Source organism: Squalius cephalus (assembly GCF_949319135.1).
Source record: "Squalius cephalus genome assembly, chromosome: 3".
Classification (NCBI taxonomy): domain Eukaryota; kingdom Metazoa; phylum Chordata; class Actinopteri; order Cypriniformes; family Leuciscidae; genus Squalius; species Squalius cephalus.
This window is the reverse complement of record NC_137124.1, coordinates 16554218-16581941: the sequence shown is the minus strand read 5'-3', so window position 1 is coordinate 16581941 and position 27724 is coordinate 16554218. Positions and strand designations below refer to the sequence as shown.

General features: G+C 37.2%; 1 protein-coding gene across 6 annotated transcripts in view; it reads left to right on the top strand.

Moving 5' to 3' along the window:
• The window catches only part of LOC307155455 (phosphatidylinositol-binding clathrin assembly protein), a 51346-nt gene extending 23622 nt beyond the window's left edge, over positions 1 to 27724 (top strand). Inside the window, exons 4-21 of one of the 6 annotated variants that reach the window (XM_079866079.1) lie at positions 37 to 139; positions 333 to 426; positions 1291 to 1402; positions 2459 to 2565; positions 4298 to 4339; positions 4728 to 4748; positions 7354 to 7439; positions 8405 to 8540; positions 10729 to 10862; positions 13048 to 13145; positions 15889 to 16002; positions 18000 to 18131; positions 18423 to 18453; positions 18561 to 18711; positions 20091 to 20114; positions 21946 to 22002; positions 22083 to 22199; positions 23962 to 27724. In XM_079866079.1, coding sequence (XP_079722205.1) covers positions 37 to 139; positions 333 to 426; positions 1291 to 1402; positions 2459 to 2565; positions 4298 to 4339; positions 4728 to 4748; positions 7354 to 7439; positions 8405 to 8540; positions 10729 to 10862; positions 13048 to 13145; positions 15889 to 16002; positions 18000 to 18131; positions 18423 to 18453; positions 18561 to 18711; positions 20091 to 20114; positions 21946 to 22002; positions 22083 to 22199; positions 23962 to 23976 — 1574 coding nt within the window. In that variant the 3' untranslated portion in view covers positions 23977 to 27724. The remainder of the gene's footprint in view (positions 1 to 36; positions 140 to 332; positions 427 to 1290; positions 1403 to 2458; positions 2566 to 4297; positions 4340 to 4727; positions 4749 to 7353; positions 7440 to 8404; positions 8541 to 10728; positions 10863 to 13047; positions 13146 to 15888; positions 16003 to 17999; positions 18132 to 18422; positions 18454 to 18560; positions 18712 to 20090; positions 20115 to 21945; positions 22003 to 22082; positions 22200 to 23961) is intronic. The other 5 variants (XM_079866082.1, XM_079866080.1, XM_079866081.1 and 2 more) reach the window with 5 other exon arrangements.

Below are 27724 nucleotides of genomic sequence, written 5' to 3'. Positions count from 1 at the left end.
ACACACTGATGATAAACCCCTCGTTCTGTCCCTCAGGTTATGACATGTCCACATTCATCAGGCGGTACAGCAGATATCTCAACGAGAAAGCTCTTTCCTATAGGCTGGTGGCTGTGGACTTCACCAAGATGAAAAGAGGGTGGGTAAACCTCACTTCTGCCTGGAGTCAAGATTGTGTTCAAACATATTGTCTCAGCAGGACACAATCTAATCATGCTAGCTCATTACTCCGATAATTAAGTTGTTTTTAAAGTTGATTTTTTTTTAAGCGCTAATTAAGATTGCGAGTAAGTGGCGATTACTGATTGTTTGTTTATCTGTTTATGGAGCAGTATTGATGGAGTCATGCGCACCATGAACACAGAGAAGCTGATCAAAACGTTGCCTATCATTCAAAACCAGCTGGACGCGCTGCTGGATTTCCAGGTTTGTGATGGAGAACATGCATACATGCTTTAAAACTTCCCAATGATTTTTCTCTTGTCTTTGTTTTACTAGTTATATGCTTCATAACCCCTATTTAAAAAATGCATGCAGTACCATTCAAAATATTGTGCATTTTTGAAGTCTTTTATGCTCATTAAGGCTGCATTTATTTGTTAAAAATACTGTAAAAGCTGTAATATTGTGAAATAATATTATTACAATTTAATTGAGCTACTTTCTATTTTAATATATGCTAAAGAATAAAATTTATTCTCGTGAAGACAATGCTGAATTTTCAGCCGCCATTACTCCAGTCTTCAGTGTCACATGATCTTTCAGAAATCATTCTAATATGCTTGATTTGGTGCTCAAGAAACATATTATTATTATTATCAATTGTGAAAATAGTTCTTTTTTTCTATTTTTGCATTTATTTAAAATAGAAATCTTTTGACACATTATAAATGTTTTACTGTCTTTTTTGATCCGTTTAATGCATCCTTGCTGAAGTATTCATTTCTCAAAACATTTTTTTACTGACCCTCAAATTTTTAACAGTGGTGCATATGTAAACAATTAAAATCTGTGCAGACAGAATGCATGAATATGTACAGTGTGAAAAGCTTCTTATTATATTCTTTTAATGAAAGTGATTTTTCACTCTGGAAAGATGGGTCAATGTTTACATTGCAGATTATTTGATTACTCTTGTGATTGAAGTGATAAATTCAAGTAGGCTTGGCAACCCTTAAGCCCCAGGTTGCAAAATCCTACTTTAACAGAACAACATTGATGTTGATTCAGTCCAAGCTATTTGGTATGATATGTACTCTCTCGTGTGGATGTGTGGGTGTGTGTCTGTAGGCTAACCCTAATGAGCTGACTAACGGAGTGATCAACGCTGCCTTCATGCTGCTTTTCAAAGACTCCATCCGTCTGTTTGCTGCCTATAATGAGGGCGTCATCAACCTGTTGGGTAAGAGTAATCTACTCCCTCTTACTCTAGAGAACGTTCTTCTCTCATGCTCTGCTTTAGGGGTTAAGTCTTTCTGCTTTCTGAGCAAAGAACCGTACAGTTGATGTTGACACTTTTCGTGACATTGGTTCAACTTTGCTTTTTAAACCGGAAGAACGAAATGGCTCCGAAAAAGATCAAATATCCACATTTAGCTATTGTGTCTGTGGACCGGAGCAGACAGTGCACGCTCCGGCGGTTAGCGTGACTAATGCGAAACTAGACTACATTCGCCCCAATGGAAAGCATATTTACACTATATGAATTGTTTCCTATCTTCTATATAAAATAGTAATCGTGTGAACAAGTGACTGATTTCAGCCACAGCTTCGGCGTCTATTTGGGGCGGGATGCTGTAGATTCTAGAGAGCATTTGATTGGACAAAAAATCTGATGAGAAGCTGAAGTGCAGGGCAATGTCATCAAAATCATTGATCCGTATTGGTGGAAGTGAGAGACTGTAAGTTTCGAATGCTTAAATCTTCTAAATGTGAATTTTGTCATTGTTTTGGAGAACATTAGCTTATAGATAACTTTAAGGATAACATATTCAATAATAAACATAATGAGTGTTATTGTTGTTTGCATTGATGTGCAACCTGTACATATCTGATAACATAAAATAAATGTTTTAGGGTTTCATGGCCCTTTGATGAAGTGAGGTCAGATTTAGTTTTAGATTTTTTTTTTAAGCTCTTTGTTTAAGCTCTATTATTCAGTCGTTAAGCCAGTCATTTCCCCGTGATTTTAATTATTTTGTTTTATGTCGTAACATACGGCGTTTAGGTTGATGATTTGAAAAGACATTAGACTGCTAGCTGTCCTTGAGCGAACCATTACAGCAGCTTTTATATGACCCTGGCTCCGTCAGCCCAGAGTGTTTTGACAGTCCTCTGATGGATAATTGCAGTCTTTATCTATTTGAGTCACTCTGCTAATCGTTCTCTCTGTTCTCTCTCTCTCTCTCTCTCTCTCTCTCTCTCTCTCTCTCTCTCTCTCTCTCTCTTCCCTTTTCAGAGAAATACTTTGATATGAAGAAAAACCAGTGTAAAGATGCTTTGGACATCTATAAAAAGTTTCTGTACAGGATGACCAAGCTGTCAGAGTTCCTTAAAGTGGCTGAGGTACCAATGAGAGACACACACACACACACACACACACACACACACACACACACACACACACACACACACACACACACACACACACACACACACACACACACACACACACACACACACACAATCAAAGGTATTTTGATATGACAGGTCTGAGATTAGACAGGCTGTCTAGACCCCTCTGCTCCCACTATTTCTCTCTCCCTCTCTCTCTCTCTCTCTCTCTCTCTCTCTCTCTCACCCTCTCCCTCTCCTTCTCTGATATCTATATCCCACAATGCTCTGGCATTCATATTCTCTGGATAGTTGCATGCACAGAGACCATATTTAGTGTTGCGGCACTGCATTACATTGCCTTGCACAATCCTCATGGACTGTGCCCATAAACATATACATGTGCCTTCTCTGCCAAAAGTGATTTGTTTGTCACTGCATTTGACGTCTCATTTGATATTCACCTTGATTTGATATTGTTATATATTTGATATAACGAGAAATTTAAAGATTTATAGTGATTTTATAATGTTACAAAAGATTTCAATTTGCAAAATATTTCTATCCAAAGTTATAAATTGTAAAAAAACAACAACATTCTACATATATATTGGTTTCCACTAAAATATTAAGCACCACAACTGTTTTCAACATTGATAATAATAGAAAATGTTTCTTGAGCACCAAATCAGCTAATTAAAGGATCATGTGACACTGAAGAGTAAAATTCAGCTTGCCATCACAGGAACCAAATTACTTTTTTAAACATTAAAATTAAAATAGAAAACGATTATTATATATTGTAATATTTCACAATATAAATGTTTTTACCGTATTTTTTTTTTAATCAAATAAATGCAGATTTGGTGAGCATAAAAGACTTTCAAAAACATTAAATAAAAATCTTACCAACCCTATAACGGTAGTGCACATATGTAAATTCACCCCCAGCAATCTCTACAATCCTAATCCAGTAATCATGAACGACTGTAAAAGCTATCTTTGAAAGTTATTGGTCCAAAAGTGCGGGAACACTGCACATGGATTGTACCCCACTAAGACTGCTGTATACAGTGTGGAAACATTTGTCATTTGTCTCCTGCCATTCATACTGTGGTCGTTGATGGTTGTCATTCGTACTGTGAATTCACACGGCTTAAGTTGAGACCCTTAAAGTTTCAGAGTCCTGTCTCTCTCTCCTTCTGGCCCAGAAGAAGATCTGTGTTTGGTGCTAATAGGACTCTCACTCCCTCTTCTCTCTCTCTGACACTGATGAATTTCCATGCTGCTGCCTCCTTTCCCACAATTCCCCGCTCCGTCCATTCAGCCAGCCGTTAGACTGTCTGGTTTATTTTCAGACTGGCTGTTCTTCTGATGCGTCAAATATCTCAGGGATTTGATTTGAAAATGAGTCAGTGTCCGTCACAATGTAAGATGCTTGTCTAATTTGCTGTTTTACCCCCATTGGGTCTCATTTAAAAGTCATCATTTGTCAAAATTGTTTTTGAATGTTAACCACTCCACACGGCACAGTCAGCTGTGTGAGATCTTATCAATGTCTGTGTCCGTTCCCATTGGTCCTCCGTGGCTCTCGGCATGCCACACCACGGTTACTTTTATTTCTTTCATTTTTAAGTCACTGCATGAGGTATTGATCCGTTATGTTTGTTCTTTTTCATATTTTCCCCCCTCCCCCTCGTTTATTTGTTTGTTTACCTTTTTTGTTGTTTTGTTTATGACACAGCAAGTTGGGATTGATCAGGGTGACATCCCAGATCTCACTCAGGTCAGTGTACATTTCATCTCCACTTTCTGTTTTTCCTTCTTCTTCCTCACTATGCTGCTGCTGTGTCGTCCATCACACCACCGCTCTCCCTTTTTTCTTTTCTCTCTGTGTTCCACCTGTCTTCGTCCTATCTCTTGTTGTCTGATGTGCTGTTCTTGTACCCATGCTCACTGTTACGTTCTCTCTTGTGTTTGGTTTTAAAAAGTTCGATCAAATATCAAACACTCCCTCTCTGTTTAGTTCTCTTTCAATTGTGTGTTTAGTGATGATCACACTATTTCAGTATTATTTCTGTGTTTGAATGTGTTGACATTTCAGAGTGGGGTTAACACACTGAATGAAAGGTTATTTCCTTGTGTGGTAACACATTGTTTATTGTTCCTTTCAGACGACTAGAGGATCTTACCTTGTAGGTGGTGGGTTATTTGCACTGCTTGTATTTGACATAATCTGGGCTAATACTAGTGCTGGGTGATAAATCAAATATTTACCACACATTAAAAATTTTGTTAACCAGCATCGTTAATATATATTAGTGCTAGGTTAATCTAGGTAATCCCAAGAATCGATCTTTTAGTCTGTGCTGTTTTCAGTTGGTGAATGAACAAAACTTTGTAGCACAAGGTAAACATGAAAGAACATGAAAAGGTATTTTGAAAGAGTACAACTTACCGAAATCCGTTTCTTGTCTTGAAAGGAGCATTTTGCTAAATATATGCACTGTTGCATATTCATTGAATTTTTACTTAACCTGTTCTTTAATATTTAATATGTTTGAATAAATACGTCATGTTTTTATGACGACCACCATTTAAATGTTTCTAAAAAAAATTGTAGAAACATACCTATGTCATGGAAAAAATTTTTTATGATTACTATAAAAACTTCCTTGTGTATAAATTAAATGTAAGTAGCCTACAAATCATTTAATTTGAACCTTTAATATTATAGTGATGTACCAATGGGGGTTCCCTGTATAGTTTACAGCATTGGAGAAAATTTGTCATGTACTGTACCTGATAGATTCCAATTAATCGATTTTGAATCTGATCTAAATTGAACCAATCGCAAGCTTGTGAATTAAAATGGAATTGTGAAATTTGTGTTAATGCCCAGCCATAATATTTATGTTTATAAGAAACCTGTGGCAGTTTTGCACTCATCATAGGTACATAAATATGTTCATATTTTAACAAAAATATTATAATACCATCTTTTGAATGAAACCAGGGACATATAAAAAATCAAACTGATAATATTTGGGTAATTTTTTTTTTTATTACTATGTATTGTTGGACTGTTCCACATAATATTGGAATGAGAAGAATAATAATTAAATATATAAATATTATAATAATAATAATATAAATGCATATTTATATAATAATAATAGTACTATGTAATATCGATTAATAATTTATATATATGCACATTTGTATGTAAAATAATAAAATGTATTAATAAATAATAAAAATACATCAAAGATCATCAAATGGTAAATATTGAGTTAACTTTTTTAGCTATATCTCCCAGCTCTAGTTTGTTCCTGACTGCATCAGCAGATTCATCCCTTTAAAACCAGGCTAACTGATTAAATGTGTCTCAAACTGCCATCTTCTGCCCTGTCACTTTGCAGGCATGGCTGTACATCGCTTTTTCTGCTGATCTGAGACCAGACGTGCAGTTGTCTCTTTATGGTTTGATCAAATCGTTGGCTCAGATCAGCATAAAAGCAAATCCCCTGCTGGGTTGCATGGCGGCTTCATGCTTGTAAACCCCCTGGCCATCAAAGTTGGAGAAGGTGGAGCTCTCTAGCACAGAACGAGAGCTATACTGTATGTTTTTTACCCGATGCCTGGTTTCGCCTTTACGTGAGAAAACTGCCCCAGCGGCCCTTCGTTTGTAGGATTGTGATGAAGTATTCATGTAACCTCACTTTATCCTTTGCGTTGCCGGCACACACATCTATAATGTAGCCATTTAATCAAAAGCCTGTTCTCGTCGTCTCTTCTCCGAAGAAATCAAATCAGACAGGAAAGAAGCAAATTAAAAGCTGTTACCCTTTCATCTCTGTTTTTTATCTCACTTCTGTGGAAGTAATACATTTTCCCGCTTAGTTAAAATGTTCGTTTTCTACTTCTATTTGAATTGTAGACTGCTGCACATGTATTTTTCCTCTCTTTTGGCTTCTGTTTTCTGTGGGATGGATTAAACCCAAACTGCCCTCTCAGCGATGTGGAAAAAAAGCCAACCTAGATCAGATCCAGACATGTTGGCCAGCGCTGCCAGCTAGGCCCAGTCAAAGAGCTTACCTTCCCCTTAGTTCGTAAGAGCAGTTTATACACGATTTGTCTGTTCTGGAAACTTGGCTCAGAGCACCTGCTCTTTTCACCAACCATGAGCTCTGAGCTTGTGCTAACATTTACTCTCATTTGAATGAAACAGCACGAGGTGTGTGTGCTCTGCTCTTAGGTGCTAACACACACATTCCGTGTTTGCTGATCTGGATCGTTTAATGATTCCTCTTGTCGTTAAGATAATTATTTTCGAAGGAAACAAATCCTAGATCGGTATAAAAGGCTCAGAGGAAGGTTTTAGTTAGATTTGCGACTCAAAACACAAGAATGTCTCGCAGAAATCCTGAAGTGCTAGTTCCAAAAGCCAGTGTAAAGAGTTTAATGTCATGGATTTTTATATTGGTGACCTCATGGGTCTGTCATGAGTTTGAGGTTTGGATTTTCAAGTGTGCATGCCACTTCCTCTCTTTTTATATTTGTACTCTTCCTCTCTCTTGTTTTCTGAGCTTGTTTATCCTTTGCCTGTACTCCTCTTCACAAAAGCTTAAAGCATGCTCCTGTTATTATTTGCTGAAACTTGGGTTGATTGAGTGGGTGTGTGTGTGTGTGTGTGTGTGTGTGTGTGTTAAGTGTGTTTGACTGTGTGAGTGTGATACTCTTTAAACCGGTTGCTGTATGTTTTTGTTGAGTTCTTGACTTGTCTTTTTTCTCCTGCAGGCTCCCAGCAGTCTCCTGGAGGCTCTTGAGCAGCACCTGGCCTCTCTGGAGGGAAAGAAAACCAAGGAGCTCTCCGCTGACAACAGGTTCGAAACCTTACAGATCCAAACAAATCCAGAATCACATTGTAAAGCCCTATTTGGGCATTTGTCTGTGAAGTAATTGTCAACCAAATAAAACTTTCACACATTTGAAAGGTTCATAAAGACTTCGTAGAATAAATCCATATGAATTGAGCTGTTAATCCAAGTCTTCTGAACAAACACGACTGCTTTACATGTTGGCCAGGTTTAATTTAGGCTTTGATTCACACAACTTACTTAGAGCTAATCAAATATGGTAAACACAGACACTTAACTGCGCCGACATGATGCGCGAGAACCAATGAGGTTTGTTCTTGCGCATGAAGGAAGCACGGTTGACCTTCCATGTTTACCATGTTTATCAATAGATGGGGACAAAAGGATTGCATCACCATGAATTAATGGTAATGAACAGAGATAGCAAGAAAAGCGTTGATCATTGGATTTGATCCATAACAGGTCCCAGAAAGCCTTTTTACAGAACCTACCAAATTTAACATTCACTGACATGTATATATATATTTAAAACCTGTAAAAATGTTTTCTTGGTGGTACCATGTGTTTGGTTTTCACTTCCATTACTTTGCACTGCTATTGATCATAAATATAGCGAATTAAAGTCACTTGATTGAATAAGATTAATTGAGTAGCAGGCTGGTCATACAATAACATATGGTGGGCACAATAAGCACCCAATTTTGTGTAAAATTAAAACAGATTTTATTAGGCAATACACTTTAAATTTTAATTAGGCTAATGGCATCTCAATTATCTCAACATTTTAAAACAGAAAAACAAAATTATGTAGTCAATTTCATGCCACCTCTTAACAGCAACCATTAGCAAGAGATTTATATATAGCCACATACTGACTTCTTTTGGGGTTGTGAACAGTGTTAAATTGATCAGGTCTTAAAGAAATGAAAGGGAAATCTCACTTCTGTGTGGATCTGTGTTTTTGTCTGCAGAGCCAACACTCTGTCCAATGCGGTGTCGACCCTGTCCAACACCGGGATGTCCTTCTCCTTCTCATCCAGCAGGATGGACGAGAAGGAGAAGCAACAAGCCCTGGAGGAGGAGCAAGCCCGTCTGCAAGCACTCAAGGTAGGCCATGTTCTCTCCCATTATTATCTGTGAATGAACATGTTCTCTTCTTAATTATATTTATATAATAAAAATATAGAGAGAGAAAGAATATAAAGAGTATACAATATAGGCATATCCCAACTCCTCCTAGAGAAGGCTGTTGCAACCGAGATTTGGCTGGATTGGAGCTGGTGTTCTGGGAACATTGTGTCCTACACATACGTGATTGTTTATACAATACGCCCTTGTACCTTCAATGATTAGCCTCCAGCAGTAAGTGGTGAGCGAGGTTAATCAAACTTCTTTGTCCCCATCAGGAGGTACTGTCATACCTTGTGGGACATAAATACACACACAGACTCGCACAATGTACAATGTATCCCCAGATGCACCGTGGTTCCGTATCTGAATAGTGCAAACATTCAGAGCAATTTCAAAGTCCAACATCAAAATATTTACACAGCCCATGTTCGAATAAGTTTGTGTGAAATTGAACTGGTGTTTCTTTTTGATTCATTGTTTTCTCAACACTCCTGCAGGGGCAAGTTTTCTAGCTACCGCTTTCTCTTTCTGTGTTTTATTTTCTTTCCACATTTTCTCAGTGTTGTAAAGGGCATATCGAAAGGCATAAAACCTCAACATGTCGCAACCTACTTCCTCTCTCTTTAGAAAATCTAGGGCTGGAAAAAAATTCAGTGTTTCTTATTAAAGCTGGCAATTTAAAATGAGATTTGAAATAAATAAAAAAGCTCCAGGTTTGCTGTGATTGTTTGTAGGGCTGCATTTGGCCAAATATTTTGTGTCGATATGACTATAATTAATAATAATAACTATTATTGTTGTTGTTGTTGCATTTTTAAGACACTCCTGGTTTAATGTTGTTCTGGGCAGCATGGACAGACTTTAGACCAGACATGACTCTAGGTTTTGGTTGATCTAAAGGCAACTCATTTTACTCTAGTTACTTGCTTGGCTCGAAATGGTCCAATGTATTATTGATTTATGACTTTTCTTGTCTCTTTCTCTTTTCATATGGTTGGTTTTGGCTGTTCTAGTTGCTGCCAAGGGGAGTAACTTGGGAGATCTTCTTTGATTTCAGCCATCTCTTATCCACCTTTTTCCCACGCCCCATGATGCTTTCCGCGAATTATGGGAGTAACTTCCTTTAAACTGTAAACAATCAGTGAAAGGCTCGCTCTGTTAGCGGCAGCTCAATAAATCCTTTTTTTAAAATAGCTGGGTACAATGAAGTAACATTTTTCTACTCACCCTTCAACCATCGAACATTAAAAGGAAACTTTAAAAATGTAAAAGCATTAACAGATTACTAAAACAGACCATGAATAACCCCAAAATCTTGATTATTTCTTCAGCAATATTACAGACGAGTGAAACAACTATAGTAATATTTGTCTATCTACTGTATATTATGTAATGTTAGCACTGTGTGATAATATTTTCAAAGTTCTTCCCATCGTTTTGACAGATAGCAAATATTATATTTACTTGCTTTAGCAACGTTCCAGAACATACTGCTAATAGGGATAAAAAGTGAAAAAGAGAGACAATTACATTTTAAAGCATCAGTTGAAAACAAACGGGGGATTTGTTGGGGGGATTCTTAGTGCATTCCAATGAATCATTCATGGGATGTATCCTAAATTAAATCAGGAGAGCTGACCAACAAATGCGCAGTATAATTTATCTTTTTCATACTGTTACAGCAGAATACAAAGAAAAAAAGAAAATAATCAGAAGGAAAAGAACGCAGCAGACTGTAAAGAGCTCTTGTCACAGATATTTTTCTGTTACCATATCACATTAAAATACCAAGCGTTACGTTATTCTTCTGACGTCTGAAAATACTGACAGCTCATTTAGTCAAACTGACTGATTATTTTTGGCGCAACATCATAATTTGTTTCAGTCTTTTTGAGTGGAAGTTCACCAATCCAGAAGTTCCTCCCATAATTCAAAACGCAACATGCTCGTCAGGAAAAACGGTGGATACAGCCACAATACAGACCCACTTCATATGCCTGACTTGCTGTAATCTGTCTGATTTCTCAGAGCTCAGATAAGGAAATGCTCTGTGCTGTCCTGCTCTACAGTGACCATTACAATAGTATTCAGCCAAACAGCCCATTCTTTACATATTTTACATTCTCTGTGAATGTTTTTTCCTGTGCTTTGTGTGTTTGTATAGAACCAGCGTCTGAAGGAGATCGGCATACACACCCCCTCCGCCTCCCCCAGCACACAGTCTATGGGCGGTGTCAACAACCACAGTGCGGGCATGGACCTGTTCACCAACACCACAAGCCCACCCTCAACAAACAGGTCATTGACATACTGTACATGACTGCAGTAGATATTATACCAGACGATAATACAAAACACAATACGTCTACAATATGTATGACACACAGCATAAACACACAAAAAATACAGTACACATTGTCCAAATGTTTGAGATTTTGAATAATCTAAAAGGTTGAATTTATACACTGCATTTGGCTCTTTTTGGGTTGATGGCTGGCTTTAAACTCCTGTTGACATCATGAATCTCGTGATTGTTGTGTGAGTCAGCCTCGCCGATGATGCGAGTTGGTTGTCGTAAGATGTGGATAGGTGGTCACGACCCAGTCTTTTCACCCAGTCTGACTTTTAATGCTTTTTGAAGGTGTTTGCTGATTTTTGGCTCTGGACTCAAAGCTGCTCAGTAATATAATCCAAATGTGCCATTGGTGAGAATGAAAAAGCCTTGTACAGTGCTCCAGACAAAAAAAAATCTATTAAGGAGCCATTACCTCCTAGAAGGGAAGAAAATAGTCTTCTCTTCACATGCAATTATATTGGCGGCATTGAATACAATTTTTAGCCCATTCCATTCTTTCTCATGTTTCAAATATAAGGATTATGTGATATATAGTGCATATATTTAGCAAAATGCCCCTTTCTATAGTTATTTTTCTAGCTGACTAACGAGTTTTAGCATGGCCTTTTTGAGGTAAAAAGTTCTCAAGTTGTTTTATGCAAGGTCGAAATGCTCACTGTCTGATCTGTCAGGAAATTAAATAGCACCAAAACTACATTTATTGCTTGTATTTTGAGATAAAATTGACAGAATTTGAAAGCTGAAAGTTTATTTGTTTACTAAACTTAACAAACACATTAAAAGTGACATATTAAAGATAACAGTTAACAAAGTACAAATCTTTCTGTGATTATGGATGGCTGCGCTACAAATAATGTGAAGTTCAGGCAGTAACAGAAAACAGCAAAGATTAAAAGATATTTAGGACAAGAATTCAAATCAGTATCAATTAAAAACGAGAATTGTGGATGATCTCGTCCACACAGCTGACGTTTATCTGTTTTAGTTTATCCACGTTGTGCGCACAAAATAGATTCTGCCTTCCTGCAATTTTAGAGTACTTGCACATTCATTCTTTGACACGTCTCCATTGTTTTCTCTCATGCTGGCACAGCCGTCAGCGTTGTTGCTCGATAGAGATGAGGGCTTTGAAAAAGCCTGATATTTTCCGGTTTGACATGCGTTTTTGTCACGGAAAGCTGATACGTATTTTGGCACTCGCTCGAACTCAGTAAATCGATAATTTCTCAAACTGGGGGAGCGCTCTCTCTCTCTCTCTCTCTCTCTCTCTCTCTCTCTCTCTCTCTCTCTCTCTCTCTCTCTCTCTCTCTCTCTCTCTCTCTCTCTCTCTCTCTCTCTCTCTCTCTCTCTCTCTCTCTATATATATATATATATATATATATATATATATATATATATATATATATATATATATATACTATCGTTCAAAAGTTTGGAGCAAGTTTCTTTTTTTCTTTTTTGGAAAGAAGTTTCACTCACCAAGGCTGCATTTATTTGATTAAAAAATGCAGTAAAAATTGTCAAACGTTATTATAATTCAAAATAACTGTTATATAAATAATTTTTTTTTCAATATTTTGTTAAAATTTAATTTATCGTGAAGGCACAGCTGAATTTGAATCAGCCATTTTTCCAGTCTTGTCACATGATCCTTCATAAATTATTCTAATATGCAGATTAGGTGATCAAAAATTTATAATGGTTCTTAATATTAATGGTTCTTATTATTATATTTGTGGATATCGGAATTCCATATATCAGGATTCTTTGATGAATAGAAACTTCAAACGAATTGTTTTTATTTGAAATGCAAATCTACAATGTAAAAGTTAACTGTATACTTGCTGAATGAAAGTATTAATAAAATAAAATAAAATAAAATAAAATAATAACTTACTCACTCCCCAAATTTTTGAAAGACAGTGTGTCTTAATGTTGCTTGTAAGTTGTCTTGTAAGTTGAGAACCTCTGATCCAGTTAATGGAAAACCTTCAAATATTTTCACACACAACACTACATTTTCTATAAAATAGCATAAAATACTGCAATATATTTACAAAATATACACAATCTCTGTGGTTGTATTTGAATATATTACTCTTGAACTAATGTCCTTTTTTCCCACAGCATGCCAAACCTCACCAGTGACTTGTTTGACCTCCAGCCTGCCTTCGTTCCTGCTGTGCAGAGCGCTCCTATCTCCAACAGCAGCAGTGCCTGGGGAGGTGCGGCCCACTCCACCCACCCACACCCACACACACACGCACACACCCCATCACTAGTGCCGCCTCTGTTGCTTTACCACTTTAGATCGCTGACCTTTAATATAGTCCCAGAAAAATCATTAGAACAGATCAATCCTTTGTTAACTTGCAGTAAATGTTCATTTAATTATTTATTTGTTCACTTGCTAGTTCATTCCTATGTACATTTATGTAGCTGTTTCAAATCCTTACAAGCTGTATTTGTGTCCCCAAATGCTGCCATGAGCCCTGGGTGTCCTCCAAGTTCACACTTTGTACACTAAAATGTGGAATAAATACTTTTTTAATGTTTTTGAAAGAAGTCTCTTATACTCACCCAGGCTGCATTTACAGTAAAACAGTAATATTGTGAAATATTACCATTTAAAGAACGTTTTTTTTTTTTATATTTTACAATTTAATTTATTCCTGTGAGTGTGACGGCAAAGCTGAATTTTCAGCAGCCTTTACTCCGGTCTTCAGTGCCACATGATCCTTCAGAAATCATTCTAATATGCTGATTTCTGCTCAGTTATTATCAATAAATGTTGACGCTCAGTTTTTAATAATGGCTCTTATTATTATCAATCTTAACTCTGACTCGACTGCTTAATATTTTTGTGGAAACCGTGATGCCTTTTTTTTCAGGATTCTTTGAGTAGAAAGTTCAATGAACAATATTTTTTAAAATAATAAATTACATTTTAATATCATTTGAAATCAGTTCTTTAAAATGTTAATAATATTTGACAATATTTTTGTTTTTACTGTATTTTTGATCAAATAAGTGCAGACTTGGTGAGTGAGATTCTTCTTTTGAAAACTTAACTCTTAATTATTCCAAACTTTTGATAGTGTAATGTCGTATAGACTGTTGGGTTGTTGTGTGCAGTGATGTTTGCTTTGCAAAAATGCATAATAAGAGTACATCACGACCACAAAGGGAGCACTCTTCTAGTTTAGAAGATCACAAATGAGACACCCTACAATTTTGTGGACGTCACGAAAACACTTGAGAGAAGTCCACATCAAGTGCGTCATTTAGGACAGTGCTGTAAGGAATCATTTTAGAGCATCGCAGGCCCAGTGATGTCCTGAAGTGTTGTTTAGATGTTAATGTTTTTAACCAATGTTTTTGTGTTTTTTTTTTTTTTATTTCTCGTACCCATCCATCCTATTGTGTCGGTTTAGAACGACGTTTTCTAGATATTCTGAAGCGTGACCGGTTTGCGGACCATTAGTATTAGTACCAAGTATCTCTGTGGTTGGGAGCCTTGCTTAGTGTCAGAAGTTCATTTTCAGCAGTTCAGCACATCTGCTGGGATAGTGTGAATTGAGGACACAAGGTACAGAGTGTAGACACACTGCCAGACTCTTAACTATGCCAGGATTTGTAGGTCACAGCATGCACTTGGAGCGTACGCTTTACAGCTAGTGGGCAGGTGCGCCGAGGGCTAGCCAGACGCACAATGAGATTCAGGCCTCTAGAGACCCACATATACTACTAACAGCGCAAAGACACACCAATGTAGACAGATGGAGGAATGAGGTGTTTTTAAAATGGGAAGGACTGCTGAGTAATGAGCAGAGGAGTGAGAAAGAGCCACAGGCACAGATTTAAGCTGTATATTGTTATTTACGTTAGAAATTGTGCAATAACTATAGGAGTCCACAGAATTTTCGGCTGTCTGAAGCACTTGGGCTGAAAATGGTATTTAGTAACATTTTCAGACAAAATCGGCATTTAATGGCATTCTTGGATGGATGGAAACTGTTATCAGAAACTTTAATATACAGGAGGATACAGTATGCATGTAAAATGGTCCAAGTTTAACTGGGCTGCACAATTTGGCCTCAAAAAAAGTATATTGTGATTTACAATGACATGCATTGAGATTTAAATTGTGATATGATGAACATTTACATTTTTTTATTGCTGTTATTTAGATATCCAGGCAAAAAGACATAAAATCACGTTTAAAATAGCATGTGCCAAAATAACAAGATTAATAATAGGCAATTTTAGATTAACAAGCCAGCGATTTAATAGGCCATATCATTACTCAGATTTTATTTTGATGAATCGTTTAGAATCAATTTAAATGGTGGCTCATCTGTGATATATTGCCAGAAAAGAGGTCATGTACGCTACCGTTTAAAAGTTTGGGGACAGTAATAAATCTCTTACTTTTTGTTGTGCTGCTTAATTTTTTTGCAGAAACCGTAAAATATATATATTTTTCATGATTCTTTAATGAATAGAAAGTTCAAAACAGCATTTACTTTTGTAACTATAAATGTCTGTAATATCTGTATTGATATTAATTCACCGTTGCTGAATAAAATTCTCAGTGACCCTAAACTTTTCAACGATAGTATACACAAATGAGACATGCACATACTGGCTATAATATATGTTTGATGAGAATTTTAACTTTAATTTTAAACTCTTTTAATTTTGGTGCAATTCTGATTAATTGATTGATTGATTTATTCTCCCCTCCAGGTTAAAAAAAAAAAATCCATGAAAATCAATAGAATATCAAGGAAATTTTGATAGTGAATTGCTAAGCAACTTTTTCAATCCTTATCCAATAATCTCAAATGCCTGGAAAAGTCTTAGTGGTCTAAAGATTTGGGAACAGTATCATAGGTATTTTGCAGAGCAACAATCCTAATGTGTTGTGTGACATCTTTCCATGTTTTGTGTGTGTGTTACTCTCAGGTCTAGAGAGCAGCACTCTTCATCCCATCCCATCTTCCATTCCCACCATGAATGTAGATTTTGATGCTGTATTTGGGACTAAAGCTTCCAATAGTGATGTGAAGCCATCAGCTGGTAAAATATCTCACAAGTGTGATCTATTCATAACTGCGCTTATTAATCTTTAAAAGTTTGATCCTTGCTGTGGCGCTTAAAATCTGCAAAACTTAGTAACCTTCACCCAAAATAAATCTCTTCCGCTGGTTTTGCTGTATGGTGAGTTTGTGGAGCTTTGCTGCTGGAAAGCTGAAACGAATTTTGCAGCCGGCTGCAGCACCTGCCCGCCCGACTCGGTTCTGGAGAGATTGGGAATGTTCTTTGGGGAAACGCTCATGCTTTTTTTTTTTCCCCACTTACTCGCTCACTTCGCTGCTCTGTGGCTGTGGACAGTCTGTTATCATCCCTTCATCCATCCACTATGTGTGTGTGTGTGTTAGTGGTGCTGACTGGCATTTTTCTCCATCTGTTAATCGCTTGTTACACTCCTTATCTGAACACATACGCACACACATTTCCACTCACCAATATACTCTCTCTCTCTGCCCCTTTTCCTTCCTCTTTTTAATTTCCTTGGCCTCTTTTTTTCTTACCTTTTGCTCTTTTTGTTTGTCTCCAACCACCCCTTTTTCCTCTTTTTTTGCTCTCTTTCCTGGGTTGTGATGGCTGATCTGATGTGGTGAGTGTACATCTTTTTTTTTTTGGCCTCCTTGTTCCTGCTGGCGAAGCAGGAAGTAGAACTGTATAAATATGGCATGTGTCAGCAGACTGCCTCTCTCGCTTTCTCTCATTTACTAAAAGAATTAGCAAAAGGCCCTGTGCTATTTACCATTTGAAAACCATCAAAGGCCTCTTCAATTAATGGAACTGTTTGAGACAACATGAAATGACATTCACAACAGTGCTATTTTAGTATTGTTTATATACAAATATAGTAGAATATTTGTTCATATTTTGGCTTTTATTTTTATATTCCGTATAAGACTTTTGCTATTAATTGAATTGTAAAAATGGACTATCTATATATAAATGTAGACAGAGCTGATAGTTTGCAGTCAATTATTGAAAGGGTAAAAAAAATGTGTGTATGCTAAAGTTCAGGCTGCATTACCTACCATAGAAGTCCAAAACGAAGATTAAATACCTATTGGTTAACATTTAATCAATATCCTGTGTTGCCTATGTGATGTCAGCCAAAAAGGGAAAATCATTTAAGATTTATTACATTTTTAATCCCGCACAATAAGACCTGAAACATGTATTAAGAAGGTAAATGGGGCCAATATTTTGGTTTCATGTTGAATTTAATGCCTCAATAAGAAGAAAAGGGGATGTCATAAATTTCCAGTTTCTTTAAGGACCCCTGCCATGTTATTTCCTCTTAGATCTCAGTGTGGTTCCTCCCATCCTGACCTCATGCTCTACTCTACATCTCTGTGGGTCTTTTGTCATGCCATGAGTGGGCTCACAGGGGCTCATCCCCGCTGCTCACATCATTATAAAGATCAGCAGGACTTCAGCACGCTTTCTCTCTTCCTACTCCTGTTTGTCTGCTCTATAACACTTATGATCTAACCAGCCCAATGCGATTTAAGTTTCCAGCAACTAGCAATTTATGTGTCCATGCTGAAAGTGTTACAGCTACTCAGTGTGACACTTTCACCTCCATTGAGAGCGTATGATATTTCATGGACAGTTATATTGAGTTGATTGCGCTGATCCTGTTTTTTCTTTCCCAAGACCAGTAGAACACAGAACACTGATCTGATACTGCTGTTCATCTGTACAAATTCAATTTGATCCTTAACAATCCTTAATCGTAACAATCACGACTAACACCCAGTAGCGAATTTGGTTTGGTCAAGTCTAACTGATACCTAATTCATTAAAAAAAACTCAACACCGCAGAATTGGTAACCAAACGTATGATGAAACGTCCTTAATAGCTTTTATTGCTGGTCGCTTGGTGTGTCGCTTCTGGTTAGGTGCCAGTCTGCAGCAAAAATAAGTGGTTTGTCATTATTATAATGCTCTAATGGATTCATCAATGGAATAATCAGTCTTTTTTTTTTCAGGTTATGATGCGATAGGAGACTTGTTGAAGCCCACGGTGACGGTTCACAGTCAGGTTCCGGTCATGTCCCATCACACAGACAGTAAACTGCTGGCCAATGACCTGGACTCGTCTCTGGCTCACCTCGTAGGCAGTGAGTCCCTTTCCCTCGCAGCATTATTTGTCTGTTTGTGTGGCTTTGTTTTATTTACTTGGTCATAAGTCCCTGACCTTCAAATTGCATTTGTGCTACTCTACTGAACAGAGAGTCAGCAGCCATATGGTGCTAGATGCTATGTGTGTGTGCTTGTGGGACAGAGATGAATTAAACCCAGCTTATGGGAAATGAATAGGTCTCTGATGCCTCCACTGCTGTACGTCTTCCAACATTACGCTGATGTGAGGCTGTTTTAACAGTCTCTTCTTTCTCGCGCTCTCTTTTTAGACCTGCAGTTTGGGGGAACACTAGTCAAAAAGTGAGGATTTACATTTAATTATCTGTATCATTTCTGGTTGTGTGCTTCAACCTGTTATAAGAGGTAGTGTCTAGCTTCTCTGACTCTCTTTGTGTGTTTGCATGCAGATCTGACATGCATTGGACTCAGCCTGGAGAGAAGAAGTTGACTGGTGGCACTAACTGGCAGTCAAAGACAATGAGCAGCACCACTGCCTGGAGCCCCGCCCCCCTGCCACCCGCTGCCATGCCACCTGCCGCCATGCCCATGCCACACATGGTGAGAACACACACATGCAAATACACCAACACACAAACACTCACTCACACACACTAATATATAGCCATCTAAACATACTTGCACTACTGTTCAAAAGTTTGAGGTCAGTAAGATTTTTGAAAGAAGTTGCATTTATTTGATGAAAAATACAGTAATATTATCAAATATTAATATGATTTAAAATTACATTTTCTATTTTAATATATTGTAAAATGTAATTTATTCCGGTGATTTACGAAGCTGAATTTTCAGCATCATCTCTCCAGTCTTCAGTGTCAAATGAAATCATTATAATATGCTGATTTGCTTCTCAAGAAACATTTCTTATTATATCTTATTATTATTTATGCTGAAAACAGTTGTGCTGCTTAGTATTTTTGTGGAAACCTTGATGCAGTTGTTCAGGATTCTTTGAGTGGAAAGTTCAAAAGAAAAGCATTTATTTTAAATATAAATCTTTCGTAAAACAATTTAACAGTCTTTACTGTCACTTTTGATCAAATGAATGCATCCTTGCTGAATGATAGTGTTAATTTCTTACCGACCACAAACTTTTGAATGGTAGTGGATATTCAAACACTAATAGATTGAGTTCTGCAGTCAAATTGTTTTGGACAAAGGGCACTAAACTCTATAATTTACAAGGCAAATGATTTCCTACATCTCTGTCTCTCATATCACTCTGCAGTCTATTTCTTCTCGCATAACAATAATTTCCACTCAATATTTCATGTCCATTTATTTATTAGTACTGTAGCCATGTAAGTAGGGTCATAGCAAAATTGTCCTGATCACCCGTGACCGGATGACTGTACATTTAACCACTACTTGATATATACAGACATTCTTGCATATGTAAACAGACTTATTCTCACACAAACATAATTTCAACTACTCTTAAACTTATAAACATAAAAGAATCCATCTGCTTCACAGCAAATATCCAGATTTCATTTAGATGTCAGTAGATGGCAAGTTCTACTCTTGTTTGCTACTGTACTATATTGTGTATTTTCAGGAAATATGAGTGTGAGTGTGTTAACTTCCTGTTCTCAAGCTGTGTGTATTGATCCAGTCGGGCAGGTGAGATGTTTAGTGTGTTCTGAGACAGGAAGGAGATGAGATGATTTAGCTGTTTACATGTGTTTTTGGCGCCTCTTCTGTCTCACTCCAGTGTAGATTGAGCTCTGCATGAGTTGAGAGAGAGCAGATGTCTGTGAATGACTAACCTTCAATGTCTTTCTTTCTGTCTCCTTCCACCTTTTCTTTGGTCTGCATCTTTCTGGCCTGTTTCTCCCCCCGTCTAACGTCTTCATCTCTCCTCACTCTGTATGTTTCTGTCTTTCTCTCTATCTTCTTTCTTGTGCTTAACCCAGCAGACTGGAATGTTCTATACTAGTTATGTAAGTACCTCCTATAACTGAAAATTCTATTATCTTGAGTATCATTTGAGAGGGATCAACTCTTATTCCCTCACATTTCTCTCTCTTTTACACTCTCCTTCTCCACACCAATTTTTTTTTTATCTACACCTATTCAATCTAATGAAATAGGTTTTCAGTAAAGTGATGTGAATCATGGGTGAAAATGGTTAGTTATTTAGAAAAGCTTGCGTATATGATCGAAAATGAATATGTTCATGTACTTTGAAGCAACATACAAACCCCTGTCAAATTATAATGTTGTGATGCCTAAAATCACTTGTATAATTTAAAATGATTGATTTTAGTTTTTACCGTTTTTAATGTATTTAGACAAAATAGTAAAAAAAAAAAGTTTATAGATTAAAACAAAAGCGTAACATAAAACATCACAGCATTAGACAGATTTTTAATATTGGCGAATCCTTAACTAATAATAATAATAATTATGGCAAAGCTGTTAATAATATGGTGCATTGTTTTTTATGTGACTTTTTTTAGCTTGAGCTTGTTTACCACAGTGATTGTTTGTTTCATGTACTCTTGAGACTAATTAAAAAACAATAGTTTGATGTCTCTTTGAGTCTCTGGTTCCAGACCTTATGACCCAAAGGCATTTTTTACATTCTGTGCGAAGAGGCTGAAAATGGATACTCTGTGTGAATAGGCTTTTACTCTGACTTCCAACACCCTCTTTTTCCACTTCATGCCTGATAAACACAGAAAATGTCATATGTTGATTTCCCTGTGACATATAGATGTTTGTTCGGTCTTTCGTGCCCTTTCTGTAGCATTTGATGCATTCATCTTTTGACTTGCAAACCAGACCTGTGCAAATGTGTGTTTAGGGACTGCATTTTACGTAACTTGCTTACGATTCAAAACTGATGAATACATGCTAGATGCCAATGAGTAAAAATCAATGCTTGTCATGTTCAGAATAAGGTGTCAAATGAGGTGTTAGGCTTTTAAGTGCATGACAGTTATTCGGGTAAGTAAGTGTTTTAGGGAAAACTCTTTCAGACATACACTACCATCCAAAAGTTTGGGGTTGGTAAGTTGTTTTTTAATGTTTTGGAAAGGCTGCATTTATTTGATCAAAAATCAAAAACTACTATTTAAAATAACTTTTTTATTTTGATGAACATTTTAAAATGTAACCGTTTCCATTTATGCAAAGCTGAATTTTCAGTATCATTACTCCAGTCTTCAGTGTCACATGATCTTTCAGAAATCATTCTGATATGCAGATTTTCTGCTCAAAAAGCATTTCTTATTATTATCAATGTTGAAAAGAGTTTTGCTGCTTAATCATTTTGTGAAAACCATGATTGATTTGATTAATTGCAAGTTCAAAAGAAAAGCATTTATTTGAAATAGAAGTCTATAAATGTCTTCACTCTCACTTTTGATCAATTTAATGCATCCTTGCAGAATAAAAGTATTAACTTCTTCTCTCTCTCTCTTTTTTTTAATCACACTGAACCCCAAATTTTTGAAGGGTCATTGTACAGTGAAACTTTTAGTAATATGAACGTGTCAAATCCTTGAGTCATATGTTTTTGCTCCAGTGTTGCATGTGTTGAGTGGACCAGGAAATAGATGCAGGAAAGTTGAAGTACCCCTGACCTGTCGAGGGTACAAAAGAGTGCAATTAAAGCGGATCTTTAAATGAACCTGATTAGTGAGCACAATGGTGTTGAATGAGCATACAGTAGTGTTTGATCAGTATGTCGCTGTTCGCTTAATCAGTGCAGCATTGTTTGATCAGTCAGCGCACTGATGGTTGATTTGTGGCTTTTTTTACCCACAGGCTCCTGCTCCCATGGCGTTTCCCATGACAACACCTCAAGTGCCTGTGTATGGAATGGTGAGCACTGTGACCTTACAATTAAATGGTCAGTGGCTGAAAAGAAATTAACACTGGATGTTATGTTTGTGTGGATTTAGGTCCCTCCTCAGCTGGGACAGATGGGAGGGGTTCCATTGATGACCCAACAACCCATGCTGTACAGCCAGCCTGTTCTCAGACCCACTAACCCTTTCACCCCCATCCCTGGAGCCCAGGTACACACACACACACACACACACACACACACACACACACACACACACACACACACACACACACACACACACACACACACACACACACACACACACACACACACACACACACACAGAGCTCCATGACTGTGGCAAGTACACAGATGCTCCCAGGGTCCCCGTGGATCCTTAAAAAGTCTTAAAAGGTCTTAAATTAGATTTTTTAAATTTAAGGCCATAAAAAGTCTTATTTTTACCAATGAAAGGTCTTAAATTTTAGATGACACTTTGACTTAGACTTATCTTTCGAAATTAAAACTATCTAATTAGCGTAGGCCTACGTATTATTCTTTTTAATATCTTTGTATCTTTATCTTTGTGGATTTGCTTATTCACGTGACAATTCGCGTCACTTACGGCAGCATATTAGTCTACGTCTGTCTCCTGCACGCGAGAGGAGAGAAGAAAACGAGTAAATGTCAGTTCAGTTGTAAGTTCATTCTTTATGTGCTTAGGAGTGCGATATTGTCTATGAACTATGATGATATTGTAATCATTGTTTTAACTATGTACAAGGCACTGCGAGTGCGAGCTGACATCGCGTTTGTCTCTCATGCTTGCTTTCACTGCGTGATGTGTCAGTGCAGTTATAGATGTCCCCAAATGAGTTTTTGTCTTATATTTATATCATATTATGTTGTTATATTAGAATATCACATGAGCAAGAGTGCCGTTTTCCTGTGCACAATTGCAAAAGTGCTATTTATTTTATACAACAGTTAAATTAACAATAAAGTTAACATTGTGAGTTATTTTTTGGACACAATATTGTCAATTTTCACTTTATATCACCGACGAGAATTTCATAATGATTTTTTTTTAACATTTCTTTTATTTTTTACTGAAATCTGCATTTTGAACTGAATCATTCAGTTGAACATACTGAATCATTTTAACGATTCAATGAACAATCACTTGTTTTTTGAATGAATCAGCCGTTTGAACAAATCGGTTGAATAAATAACTCCAACAACTCGCTTATTAAGACAGTGACTTGCCGCCGACCTACTGGTGGTTTTAGTTTCATATTTAAAGTATCCTTTAATTAAAACGTTAAAATTATAAATCATTTCATATTTAAATATTGAATAGCTTTATTTATGCAATTGTAAATGAGGTGTAAATATAGTAGGCTAATGCCAGTTTTGATGCCGCTTCTGTGTCACCTCTGCACTGCAAGGATGGATTTTAATTTAATGATTTAATTTGACATTGGCACTGTGTTATTCTAATATAATTTAATTTGAATGTTAGAATTTGACATAAAAGGTGATGCATACCTCTAAATACGTTTAGAAACAATGTCCATATATAGGTGAAAATGCCCCTGGAAATCAATTTAAGGTGGCAAATATTGCCCCTTAATAAAAAAGTTAATTTCGGTCACTACTGTGAACTGACCACTGCATAGAATATAAAAAATATGAATATCTTTGTGAGTCTGCTGTCAACAACAGGCCTAAACCAGCCAGGGTACCAGTACAAAAACACAATCAGTAAAATATCATCTAATTATTATCAACAAAACTTTGAAAACATCGAGACATATTTTTGTCAATATTGCGCACCCCTAATGTATGGTATTAATTTTGATTTCTTCAGGTCTTAAAAAGGTCTTAAAAAGCCTTAAATTTGACTTTAAAAATTGTGCATTCACACTGTCATTACTGAGCGATTTGATGCCGTTTTCTTCAATTATAACTCTTTGTGTGTCTTTTTACAGATGCAGTTCATGTAAGCAGCACTTCAGCAGAGCGCCAAACAAGACGTCTGAAAGGAACACCAAGCAAGTGAGAGGAGGATCCGAATACCACCGGATAAAAGGAGGGCGAGACAAAAAGAAAGAGTGTGCATATAGAGAGAAATGTGTTTGTGTCAAGAATGCTTACCTCACTGTCTGAAACGACTCACCCAACACACACACACACACACACCAAATGAGAGTGCACACAGTGTTTCATTTCTCATCTCTTGAGGTTTATTTCTTTCCTGGGGCACTGTGTCTACTGGCAGGTGTGATACATCATGGAAATCGTGGATTTTATTGCCAGTATTAAATTACCAGGCACCAAGCACTCTTCTTTTTTTTTTCTTCACAATTAATATTAATTAAATCTGAAGCCCATTACAGTGGACTTTCTGGTACTTTCATCTTTTGCTGTCTTATGAAGATGCCTGTGCTGAGTTCAGGAAAATGCACGTTACTAGATCATAAACCTGTTTAAATGGTTCATTAACACAATGCCCTGGCTTCTCATTTCAGAACAGAGAAGGAAAGAATTTGACCCATTATTTAAGGTGCTCTGCACCCCCAAGCACTTTACACATGCATTTATGTGTAACATAATATACAACATTGAGATTGTCTCTTATATCTAGAACTTTAGTAGTCTAATGTTAACAATTAACATGTCTTACTGTTACTGATGTGCTTCTTCTTTGTTTATACTGGTTTAGGGGTTGTCGTTTCAGACACGATGGTGGTCTTGCACGCACGCACATTAACTGTTGTTACATGAGCCACATGAAGAGCCCCCTCTTACTGGCCTCCCACCTTGTTTTGTCACTTCCAGGACACTGATAAACATATCTGCTCCTGCTCTTCTGTGTGTTATCCAAACATGCATGTATTTACGACTACATCTCACACTTTGAGACCACTCCCACATGTACCGCCCACCCTGGGAGCAGGTGACCGGAAGCATTGGAGAAAAATCTGTTTCTAATAAGGGTTTTGTTCAATCCTTTGTTTTTTTTTATCTTTTTTTTTTTCCTAGAAAGCATGTTATATATAGATATATAGATATATTTTTTTCATGATTATTTCGGAGAATGACATGAATCTTGGTCTGTTTTATGTTGCCAAATTATGTACATTTGTAATTCGAAAAATGCCATAAGCTAGCTCCTGTACCCAGCGCATGACATCACGATTCTTTCTCGTGTTTGGAACCAAAATCAATAGCTAAAATCTACTTTTAGTCTGTTTTCGTTCAGTTCCTCAAATGCGGGGCACTGTTAACAGGGTATCTTTATTTTTGCTTTTGCAGCCAAAGCATTTTCTATCCTCCTGAAATCCCTTTAACCCTTTATAGAGCAGGTTTCCACTCCAGGCTTCACATCATCCCATAATTCCTGCTTTGTTTCTTCATGCTATGTTTAGTTTTTATTCTGCATGGATTGATGGAACGGCAGTGGAGATACAGTGTGGTTGCGGTTGTGCCATAGTAAATTAAAGCAATGAGCCCTGTGAAGCCGTGGTTTACAGTGATTTTAGAATCTCCACTCTGGGTTGTGCTTAACAACGCCGCTTAGCTGTTCTAAAATCACTGTAAACCATGGATTCACATGGTTTTTATAAAACAGGATAGAAACGTTTCAAACATTTAATTTGATATATCAAATAATCCTTCTGCCAAGCAATGGAGTTCTTACTTCCACCTGTGATAAGCCTTTTTTATAAGATAAAAAAACCCTCCTCTTTACACCTGTAAGGCATGTTATAGAGCTGTTATGACATGTTTATAACAGTCAGTCATGTGCACATTGTTATCAGAATGGTTTTTGGGATTTGTAAGCTTAAGACATGCATCCTTTCGCATTTATTTGCACCAGGTTCAGCCCACTTAAAAGGGGAGTCCACCCAAAAGTGTTAATTCTGTCATCATTTACTCGCCCTCATGTCGTTTCAAACCTGTATGCATTTCTTCTGTTGAACACAAAAAATATATATTTTGAAGAATGTTGATACCAAACCGTTTCGGTTCCCATTGACTTGACAATGATAGTCAAAACTGTTTAGTAACCAACATTCTTCAAAATATCATCTTTTGTGAGATAGGGTTAGGGTGGAACGATATAAGGTTGAGTACATGATGACAGAATTTTCTTTTTTGGGTGAACTATACCTTTAAGTCTGAGTTTGACCTTCCAGCAGGTCAAGTGTGGTCATCGCTTGCTTGTGTGTGTGTGTGTGTTTGCTAAAAATCATCAGCACAAGTTCCACACCGTTGCTATAATACGTGCTGTGTGCTCCCTTCTGAAGAAACAATGTGCATCGTGTTTCTCTGCTTGCTTATTTCTGTGTGTGAGTGGGTTACTAATTCCTCGTTGAGTGACTCTTAACAAGCTTGTGAGTTTATTCTCCTTTGAGCGCTGTCAGGGTCCAGCTGCTTCAGACCGAATGCTTTTTATATGCAGGCTCAATGTTGATACTCTCGCTGGGTTTGCAAGGTAACGGGGCATTGAGGAGCGATGTTGTTTAATTAGGGTCTATTACTATTCTATTATCCCGTCACCGGAGGCTGTGTGTGTGTGTGCGTGAGCGAGAGAGTGAATATATGATTGTGAGCTTCAGGGAGGGTGAAAGATCTCAAGATGTGCAAGGGTTCTATCACGAGCCGGGGTTTCCATGGTAATCTTCAGTTTCTGGTCCTTGGCACATGCCGTTGTTGAGCACAGCTTTTCCACATTTTCTTTCTTTCAGCCATATTTTGTCTTTTTAAAACTATAATTAAAAGCTCAGCATGCATTAGCAGCCCTGCCTGTGGTGAAGAATGTGTCTTAAAATGCACGTTTATTTGGCAACCTATGAGAGTACACCAAAGGCCCTTTTTAAAATAATAAAATACTTGGTTTAGCTAAGTTAAACCAAGTTCAAGAAATAAACTTTCATGTATTTTTAGCACCACCACTGCTATGCAGAAAGACGTTTCCTTAAGTTCTTGTTCTCACAGCTCCCCCTTGTGGTCACTGTGTGCCATGTTTCACATAAACAGCTGGTAGACTTTGACCCGAGTCTTTTGTTTGGTGTTTATGGGGCGGTTGTGCACACAAAGCAAATGTCTGAGTGTATTAGACTCACCTCCTTTATCTTGAGCACTCAGCCAGACTGAAGAGCAGCCAAATCCAGAGTACTTCTGAACTACTTAGCCTGATTTCATACGCCTTGGCTCGTCTCATTATCTGGCCTGGGAAACTCAGCTCAGCAGCGGCCTTTCAGAAACGATGTGTCAGCGTGTGCCACACGTCTTAGACCTCTAGTGGGGATGCTTGGTGTTCAGGATCCTCTTCACCTTTGCGTTGTCTTGTCATGGAGCTGTCCTGGCTTTAATGGCTTTTTTTAGTGGGCTGTATGTCTGCTACATTCATATAAGCATCGTTTTATCCTTATTTTTCTGTTACAGAGATATATGCAGTATATATTTAGAAATATGTAATCAGTAGAAGCGCCATCGTCCCGGTGTATCAGCCCAGGGGAGCAATGCAGCAACTTTTTCTTATCTATATTTATCATAAAATGCCAAAAAAAGGAGAACCTCCATTTATGCTGATTTCCTCACTGTATGTTTTGTAATTTATTGATGCAGACCATAAGGAGTTTATTCAGCATGGTGAAAATTAAAAGCAGAAATTGTGGGATTGTGTTTAACTTTTTTTTTTGTTTGTCTTTCATTGACATAAATAAAGTCCCTTTTCATTCCTGA